At 36.0% G+C, this 10,604-nt stretch overlaps 2 protein-coding genes across 2 annotated transcripts; one reads left to right on the top strand and one right to left on the bottom strand.

The window, feature by feature from the left end:
• Positions 1 to 409: 409 nt before the first annotated feature.
• Positions 410 to 3,733, top strand: LOC121389093. The gene is made up of 2 exons (XM_041520708.1): positions 410 to 727; positions 2,231 to 3,733. The coding sequence occupies exons 1-2, from the start codon at positions 410 to 412 to the stop codon at positions 3,731 to 3,733; spliced, it is 1,821 nt and encodes a 606-aa protein (XP_041376642.1).
• On the bottom strand, positions 3,703 to 7,390 carry LOC121389500. The gene is made up of 2 exons (XM_041521152.1): positions 7,116 to 7,390; positions 3,703 to 5,629 (listed from the first exon to the last, which is right to left on the bottom strand). Exons 1-2 carry the CDS (start codon positions 7,348 to 7,350, stop codon positions 5,343 to 5,345), a joined length of 522 nt encoding a protein of 173 aa, XP_041377086.1. The 5' UTR covers positions 7,351 to 7,390; the 3' UTR covers positions 3,703 to 5,342.
• Between the last annotated feature and the right edge of the window lie 3,214 nt (positions 7,391 to 10,604).

The raw sequence follows: 10,604 nt of genomic DNA, 5'->3' as shown, positions 1-10,604 counted from the left end.
ACTGGCACGTATTTTGTACGTATGTCTAGACCGTGGTAATCACTTACCTGGTCGATACCCTGCAATATACACCTGCCAATCAGGAATCACATGTGCAGGCCACGGAAAGAAAGGACCAATTAACTAAAACAACACTCCGATTCTCAAGTCAGCCCGTGGATGAAACATAATAGTTATTTCGACACCGACAGTAGTGGTTTATTTTGTATTGAACTTCGTGTTGCTTTGGGGCTTCGGGCGATGAGGAACGTTTTTGTGACGTATAGAGGGATCCCAGTTACGCAATATTTTCCCCGTGATGCAGTTCGGTCGGCCATTGTGAAGACAACCAAACCTTACTTTTACATGCGCTAAACGGACAAGAATCAAGAAATCGTAAATATGTGATACTTTTGTAATAAATCGGACGATGGCTAAATCGAACAAAGACTGCTTATCTTATAGGGATACACTGGACACGTCTGTACGGCTTAGGTACGACAACAAACTAAAATTAATTGATGGTAATGATCCGTATGAACTAAAGAATTGGTCAGACAATGTGGACATTTTGCCAGGTATAACATACATGGACATTGTGAATTATCTTTTATTTACTCCAAGTGCATACACTGCTGATGATTTGAAAAGTTATAAAGGACTCGACGCCTACAACCAATTTGTATGTGGATGGGTTAGAGAGAGAACTGCCATCGGATTTGAAGAACAAGTTTTAGTAACTGCAAAGGTAAGAACACACATGGATATATATGTAATGTAGGCGTAATATATATATATTTATATATATATATATATATATATATATATATATATATATATATATATATATATGTGTGTGTGTGTGTGTGTTATATATATAGAGAGAGAGAGATAAGATACATACATGGCTTCTAGAATTTTTATAAAATCCACTAGCCATGGGATCAGTGATTAAAATATTTTTACTAGCAACATTTAAAAATTCACAAACCCTGCTTTACTTTTTAAGTTACTACAGTTTTACTAAATAATTGTAATAATCAGATATGTCACCTAAAGAGGGAGATAGAGCTTTAAAAACATTAACATTAGGGGTTGGGTGGGGGCAGAATAGTCATATTTACAAACTAAGACGTAGCTGCAACATTTGACTTTTTTTTCTTCTCACTAGCTGGCAATAGTAGCTATTTACTAGCCCAACATTGAATATCACTAGCCATGGGAGTGGGGCTACTATATTCTAGAATCCCTGTATGTATGTATGGCTTTTTCCAGTCGATTCGTCCACTGGACAATTCGTCCGTGGATGATTCATCCACCGGACAATTCGTCCACTCACCTCGGACAATTCGTCCACTCGATGACTGCATTTTTTTCAAACATATTAATAGTTATTTCTTTGACATTGTAATCGTTTCTTAACATTATTTTGTGTATACTATAACCAAAAAAGTAAAATAGAGTTAGAATTCAACATTACTATCCAGTTTTTATTAACTGTTTGTATTCATTATCATGCGGATGATTCGTCCATGGACGATTCGTCCCACTCGCTCGTACACAATGTGGTAAATAGGTAATGCAAGCCTCCGTGGATATAAAAGATCCCTTGCTGCATTAGGAAAAAATGTAGCAGCTTTCCTCTGATGACTACAAGTCATAATTACCAAATGTTTGACACCCAATAGACAATGATTAATTAATCAATATGCTCTAGTTGGTGTCGTTAAACAAAACAAACTTCTTTTAAAAAAAAAACATTCTTGAGGTTTGGCTACAAATCTTGTGGCTGTTCTTTTGGGTATTATTGCACCCAAGTTGCAATTTTATAAATTTTACTACATACAGAAAAATAACATTTTAGTCTAAAAATTGTTGTCATCCATGACAATGTTTTTAATTTATTTTGTTTAAAAATTGCTGTAGGTGAAACATTTTTAAGTTCGAGCCCTGATATATAGAGAAGGGCTTGAACGTAAGAATTTGACTTTCACAACAAGTTTGTTTTTATCAGGGCTCATACTAGAACATATTTTGGGTTAGCCATATTTCAGATATGTAGAGTAATTCCTTGAAACTTATAAAAATTTATTTATTTAAAGGAATATTTTATTAGCTGAAGATTAACTGTTGTAGCCACTTATATCAATTTCCGAGCATATGTGATTGCAGAATTTTTTTATATTTTAAATTAGGCCTTAAAGCAAATATAGGTCCTAAATGTGCAATTAACAATATTTATTTCATTTAGGTTCTTCATTCACAAAGATTGAGGGAAAAACCGCTGCGACCATGGGTAATTTCACATAAAGATGGTGTTGTCAAGGGCACCCATTGTACATGCATGGCCGGCCTCGGAGAAGCGTGTACCCATATTGCGGCTCTGCTGTTTTCCATAGAGGCCACTGTACGGATACGGAATTCAGCAACTGTGACTGAAAGGCCTGCCTACTGGATGTTGCCAGCAGCCATAAAAAATGTGCCGTATAGCCAGCTTACCGACATTAATTTTACCTCTGCAAAAGGTTTAAAAAGAAAATTAGATGACAATATTGATCAGATATATGAAACTCCACAGGCATCAACTTCTGCGGTTTGTTCAAAGCTTCTTCCACCGTCACCACATGAACTGGACACCCTCTTCAAAGAACTGCACTCGACAGGAACAAAACCAGTTCTGTTGGCTACAATTGAGCCATACTCAAACTGGTATATTCCAAAACCTATAACATCATCGTTTCCCCAGATGTTAACCGACTTGAAAGATGACAGCTGTATGAACATGGAGTATACAAAGTTACTCGAACTCTGTGTTAATATCAAAGTACAAACAAGTCCTGACCAAGCAAAGGAAGTAGAGATTGCCACCCGTACGCAGTCTCAATCAAAACTGTGGTATCGATTCAGGGCAGGAAGGATAACGGCATTAAATGCCAAGTCGGCATGCAACACCAATGTTTTGAATCCAGCTAAAAGCCTGGTGAAGACCATATGTTATCCAGAATCGTCAACATTTTCTAACGAAGCTACTCGGTGGGGATGCAAGCATGAAAAAACTGCAAAGGCAGACCTTCTTGAGAAAATGGCCCCATTTCACGAAAATTTGAAAATCGAGGATAGTGGTTTTATTATTAGCACCGACTTCCCACACCTTGGAGCTTCACCGGATGGGGTAGTATCCTGTGACTGTTGTGGGAAGTTCTGTTTAGAAATAAAATGTCCATTTTCAGTCCGAGAGAATTCCTTGGACAAATGCTGTGACCCAAAGTTCTTCTTAGGAAAAAACGACAATGGCATTATACAACTGAAGAGAGATCATGCATACTTCTACCAGGTACAGACTCAGTTGGGAGTAACATCATTGGGGACATGTTTTTTTGTTGTATGGACAAAATGCGATTTGCATGTGGAACTGATCACTTTTGATCCAGAGTTGTGGCAGGTTATTTGTAGCAAAACACACTGTCTATTTCAGAGGGCAATTTTACCTGAACTGGTGGGTAAATACTATTCAAGAATGACGACAGACAATGCTTTAATACCATCAAATACAACAACTGACACACAGGGTCAATGCAGTACATCTGAGGAAACGTGGTGCTACTGTGATCAAGTTGAATCTGGGTTCATGATCTGCTGTGACAACGAAAATTGTGACATTCAGTGGTTTCATTATCTGTGTATTGGAATGGAGAAAGCGCCCAGGGGGAAATGGTTTTTGCAGAGAATGTCGGAAATTGCCTCAATTTGTTAAAAAAAATTCACTAAGACAAAAGAATCCGAATATGCAAATATAACAAATATACCTTACACATTTTGTTCACTTGTACCATATCCCAACTAGTGCTGTATTGTCCAGTCTGGTTAAAGTACATATATAAAAGAGCACTAGCTGCCACTCAACAGCAAGGCTCGAAATTCATTGTGTGATATAAGAAGCAAATATTAGAAAATTAAAATTTACTTTTACTTTTCAGTACATGATGTACTGCCGGTCAGCATATTGTGTATTTTGAGTGGTTATTGCATATTGCTCCATGTCAGTTTCGAACCCTGTTTCAGTGAAAACGTCATGGAACATTTGACAGTAAATTTGTTTTGTTTTGAGATATTTTATTGATCAAAAAAGAATCAAAAGGATTGCACAACAGGCAGAGCCTATATAAGTGCTCTCCTAAACAAGATGGGCATTGGACAATATTCATAATCATATATATCTAAAGCATAATAACAATGTCTAATGGCATAAAATATGTACAATAGTAAATATGACTTATTTATCAGATTACATATATTTTACAAATAAATGTTATAAATTACTACAGACATGTACATAGTTTTTCACAAATATGGTATGTCGGTCACTTGTAATGTTATAGTCTATGTCTGTTCATATACTCAGTTAAAATCTACAACTGATGGACACAAGTTTACAAGAGCACAGCATATGTGAACCATTTTGTCTAACTGGGCAATTCTTTCTCCTTCTTTAGTGATCAGAAATTCAATTGGAAGTGTAGCACTAAGAATGGTGTATTTTTGGCGAACCATTCCAATTACACGTTCCACATGTATTCGATTACTGGCCAGTTTCCGGGTACTTTCAACATCTAGTGGTGACAGTTGGCTTTTTCCTTTTGTGAATGCTGGTATTCGTGCTTCAGCACATACACTCCCTAGTGTGTCAGATATATCAAAACCTCGATCTGCCATAATGATGTCACCAGGCAAAACGTGACAGAAAGGAACAGTTTTCAGTGATATATTTATCGCTTACACGACCTCCCCATCCTAATGATATGAATGATATGGACCCTTGTGGGGTGATGCCAATTAAATATTTTGCAGTGTTATGATGTTTATAGCTCGACCAGGTTTGGGCTCTTGCTAGTACATTTGAAGGTCTATCAATAAAAATTTCAAAAGAGTCTATAATGATTGCTACCTTAGTACCAAAATTTTTACGAAATTGCATTGGCATTGTTTTAATTAATTCATCACGTTCTGGCCAAGAAACAAGGGGCTTCATTTTTATGTACATCACAGAAATTGTTTCTGCAAAGTATCTAGCAACTGTGCTTTGTGACACATTAAACTGATAGGCCAATAACTGTAAAGACAAATTCAATCGTAAACGCATTAAACATAAGATCAAAATCTGAAATTTATCCAAAGACTGCTTCATTGGCAAACATGATTCCAAGAAATGGAAAATGGAAATTAACAGTGTAAATTTCGGCAGGCCTGTAAAGTACTTGACTTTTTCATCATCTCCTTCGAATTCAAATACCTTGAACTGTGATGATGCACTACAGATTTGTCGACTTAATGTTACATTTTCAGTCCTAAGTGACTGTAATTCTTCATGCATGGCTGAAAAAGAGTGGCTGGTCAATATCGGTCTGAATAGCAGTACCTGTTTCAGCATCCGAAACACAATCTGAATCATCATGTGCATCTGTTTCAAACATTGTGTTTAGTTCTAGCAAAGTGTTAGCTGCATCACATTTCTCTGCTCTGTCAACTTTTCTCTGGTACCGTTTGTTAGCAGCAGGTGACTTTGAATCTGGTTTTTCCGTTGCTGCTTTCGACATATCAACTGTTGGTATCCAGTCTGGACTGTTTTTTTGGTACAATTCAGCCTTTTTTTCTGAAAATATATTATGTTATTAATACATGCACAAAAAATTGAGATTAAACAAGCCTTTTTCAATAATTAATTCTAAAAACTGCCTTTATAAAACACTTCAAAAGTGTATTATTAATTAATAAAATTTGCCATTAATTTATTGGAGCAAGCACATTAATTACATTTATTTTTATTTCAATTAATCTTTTTTTTTCATCTTTAATCAACCAAAACATGTGCACTGAAAATGGTGAAACTGCCCCAAAAGTGTTTTAGTCTTGCCATGGCAGGTTTTTTTTTTTTAGAAAACACTAAATAACTAATTTATCCTCCATTTTATATGATGGTGTTGGTGTTTTCATATGTATATAAAGAAAAGTAATATTAAATGTAAAATTTGCAATTTGTTGGGTCTGTCCTGGTGAACACTAGTATACATGTCCAAATTCTTGAGTTCATAACATAAAAGTTGATCGGTTGGTATAAACTGATTCCCAACACTAATTTTAGGATATGTAGAGTATGGCACAAAATTTTTATAAAAACTAAGAGTGGCCAGGTTAAAAAAGAAAATGTATTTGCCCTGATGAGCAGGGGATGTTAAAGGGACATTCCTGAGTTTGCTGCATTGTAATAAAATATTTATATGATTAATTCTGGTGTCTTAATATTTGTAAGAAGACCAAACTGGATTTTGTCTTCAAATAATTTTGTAGGTCTACGAAAAAACAACATTTTAGGAAATAAGATGAAATTTAACCTAGTACAAATATTAGAACGACCAGAAATATGTTTAATATACAGCCACTAATATTTTATGCAGAAAAATATATTTGATATGTAATTACAATCGTTAAAAAGTCTGTTAGTCGATAACATCTTAAAAAGTGCAGCAAACTCAGGAATGTCCAAGATAGGCCATAACAAGTTAAATATGTATATGAACTTGTGCATTGTTTTTTTATATAATTGTTTTGTTTCTTTTTTTAACTTCAAAATACATTATCTACTATGCTGAAAGGTGTGTGTGTGTGTGTGTGTGTGTGTGTGTGTTTTTCTATTTCCAATGCTACTGTTTTAATGTGCTTTGTGTAGGCCTACATGCAGCTTTGTTCATATTATGTATGTGTATGTATATCATTTATATGCATTGGATTTTAATAAATAAATTGAAATCATTCCAAAAACAAGTGTTTATTATTCTGTTGTGCCCCAGTGCATGTAGTAGGGATTATGTACCTAGCCGAAAACAACTAGATGGTGTGGGTTCAAATAATAATTTAAAAAGGACTAACCCCCAAGTACAGCTCTAATTGACAAGAAGATATTTCTTAACTTGTGAATGACTAGGGCTTTTTTTCTGGATTTAATTTTTAAAAAGAAAATAATAAATGTACGGTTAGGTTCCCTCTTTGAGTCTTTATTATATTATATATATCAATTATATAATGGGGTAGGGACCAGGTGGTATATTTCCCAAAATTAAACAAGTATTGCATATACTTACTATTTATAAAATGTTCTGAACAAATGCGAACATTTGATAAATTTTTGCCGTCCATGTTCTGGTTCAACTTTGAAAGCCACAATCGTCGTCGGTCAGAGCTGAGATTTTCACATTCTTTCCCTTGGTTTCTAATAACAGCTGGTAGTCTGTAGTAATGTTTCTTATTTTCTTTGTCTGTTTGTGATCGATTGTGACATCCCTCAACATTACAATAGTTCCCCTTCACCTTAGGCATTGTATCGCTGTTCGTATAACACGCTTCGACTATTGAAAACAAAGAACCGTTGTCTCCAAAATGGAGGACAGCCGATCTGTGACGTCACGTGCAACCACTCTATTCCGCCCGAAGATTAAAAACATTATTTAAAATTATTATTGTTTTCTACACGTTTTTTAAAAACATATTTAAATACATCGTACTGAGATGTATCCTCATGCCAAATCCCATGTTTGTATATGCCATATTTAATTACTTGTTAACGTTTCCTTCTTCGGACGGTGAATACAGATTTTGTTATGTAGGCCTACAGCCCTAACATGAAAAATCTTCTTTTTTTTCCAAAAAAATAAATAAATAAAACATTCTACATTTTTGTTTTAACATATATAAATACATCATGCTGAGGTGTATCTTTGTGCCAAATATGTACAATGTACACCTCGGCATTCGCAACCGAGTACTGTTTTTGTCTCCGGGTAACGTTCGGGCTCCGGGCTGTAAATAGGCTGACACCAAAGTACTATGCGGTGTTGGTGTCCAATCTTTTCTTTTGCGATAAAATACACGCGTCTTTCTTCGGATACAATCCTTTGAAAAACCATAAAAAGACAATCCCGATCGTTTAAACTGTTTATTTTTACACCCAAAGGCCGCGCAGTACGGCACTGTTGGACTGAAAAGATCGTAAGCCCCTTACTCCATATATAAACAGTTAACAACAATGGAAGAGTACAGCGGCTCTGACGTCACTTCCCTTTTTTTCCGAACGCTCACGAAGAAATATGCATAAATCGTACTTTGATACTGATTAGCGTAATTTCTTCATTTTAAGTTAACTACACGTATTTTATTGTTATAAAGTTATTTGTATATTATTTTTATATCATTTTTCTTTTAAAATGAGCTATAATATGGTCTCGTGTCATCTTTCCTTTAAATCGGAAACATACTTGCTGTATAATTAATGTTAGCAGCATAATTTAACAAAATATATATTTTAATAATTTTGTTTAGCCGTGAATATATTTATAATATTGTTTGTATAAACTTCATTGATAGATGTGTTGCGTAGGAATGCAAAGTTTCATTGATAAATAGCTAAATGAAGTAGCCACAACATGACGTTATTTTCCCCCTTGTAACGCCACATAACGTTTGGCGCTACACCCATCAACACCCTCGAGCGTTACGTAATATTTGAATGGCCCCAGTGTACATTTTGATGGGGTATGTTAAAATAGTATTGGCTCGGGCGGAGGATGTAAGAAAATTATGGGAAAAACATAAGAATAATGTTTTTTACTAATTGTTTCTAGACGCATATGGCGACTATTAGTTATGAAGAGATAACTACTGCAGATACTCTCATCCTACAGTTACGCTCATCATTGCAGTTACCCGCATTCCTTTTGTCAGATACCCACATCTCATCAGAAGCTGACTAGAGAGTTACCTACATCACCACTTCGAAGTTACCTTCAGCATGCCTAACTTTGTGATTTCATTATCAGCCGAATGACGCAACTTATCCTTAGTTCATTGATTCAAAATATATTCATACTAAAGCAACTGCCGATACACTCTATTAAAATGTGAATGTAATGCTTAGAAATACGGAAATTCACATTGATTAATACTCTTCATGTGCGTCCTCCGCCATATTGGATGCGAGTAACTACAGTTACCCGCATGCGGTTATCCCCTGTGATTCTTGCTACATGTGTGGATGGGACGCGGCCCGTTGACAAAGCGCTTGCGCCTGTGCTGTCGTTCTGGGATCGATCGTCATCAGTGGACCCAGTGGACTGTTTCGCGTTTTAAAGGCCGTGGTATGTGCTATCCTATCTGTGGGATGGTGAAAAAAAAAAGTAACAGGTTTCCACCGACGGGGATCGACCGAGACCGACCGCCTATCAAACGAGCGCTTTACCACTAGGCTACCCCCCCCCCCCCCCCCCCCGCTACTGTAGGAGAGCTAGACGGACATTTGGACGGTTATTACGCTTTCTTTACCCCCAAAAGTGATAATGGGTGAAAACCCTTATTTTCACACCAGGTTTTGGCTTCAGTTACCACCCTTGTAAATGATTAAAGTCTAATTATTCAGATCAATATGACATTATCATTTTTTAATTTGATGTTTAGGCATCTGATGTTATTTGAATTTATTTATTTTTAATTTAATTTAAACAACTCTATCCCAATTAAATATAACTGCAATGATAATCTGTGCATTTTGTTCTCTCCACACAAGTTGTTTAATGATGGCATTGTACAATAAAATCCTTGTTTTCTCTCCACACTTGTTTAGTGAGGACAGTGTACAATTAAAATCCTTGTTCTGTTCTCTCCAGATGCTTAATGAGGGCATTGTCCAATGAAATCCTTGTTCTGTTCTCTCCAGATGCTTAATGAGGGCATTGTCCAATGAAATCCTTGTTCTGTTCTCTCCACACTAGTTTAATGAGGGCAATGTACAATGAAATCCTTGTTCTGTTCTCTCCAGATGTTTAATGAGGGCATTATACAATGAAATCCTTGTTCTGTTCTCTCCACACTTGTTTAGTGAGGACAGTGTACAATTAAAATCCTTGTTCTGTTTTCTCCAGATGTTTAATGAGGGCAATGTACAATGAAATCCTTGTTCTGTTCTCTCCAGATGTTTAATGAGGGCATTATACAATGAAATCCTTGTTCTGTTCTCTCCACACTTGTTTAGTGAGGACAGTGTACAATTAAAATCCTTGTTCTGTTTTCTCCAGATGTTTAATGAGGGCAATGTACAATGAAATCCTTGTTCTGTTCTCTCCAGATGTTTAATGAGGGCATTATACAATGAAATCCTTGTTCTGTTCTCTCCACACTTGTTTAGTGAGGACAGTGTACAATTAAAATCCTTGTTCTGTTCTCTCCAGATGTTTAATGAGGGCATTGTCCAATGAAATCCTTGTTCTGTTCTCTCCACACTAGTTTAATGAGGGCATTGCACAATGAAATCCTTGTTCTGTTCTCTCCACACTAGTTTAATGAGGGCATGGTACAATGAAATCCTTGTTTTGTTCTCGTCACACTTGCTTAATGAGGGCATTGTACAATGAAATCCTTGTTTTGTTCTCTCCAGTTGCTTAATGAGGGCATTGTACAATGCAATCCTTGTTTTGTTCTCTCCAGTTGTTTATCGAGGGCATTGTACAATGAAATCCTTGTTTTGTTCTCTCCAGTTGTTTATCGAGGGCACTGTACAATGAAATCCTTGTTTTGTTCTCTCC

This window comes from Gigantopelta aegis, chromosome 14, assembly GCF_016097555.1.
Source record: "Gigantopelta aegis isolate Gae_Host chromosome 14, Gae_host_genome, whole genome shotgun sequence".
NCBI classification, from domain to species: Eukaryota; Metazoa; Mollusca; class Gastropoda; order Neomphalida; family Peltospiridae; genus Gigantopelta; species Gigantopelta aegis.
The sequence above is the reverse complement of the archived record's forward strand: the minus strand, read 5'-3'. Positions and strand labels throughout refer to the sequence as shown.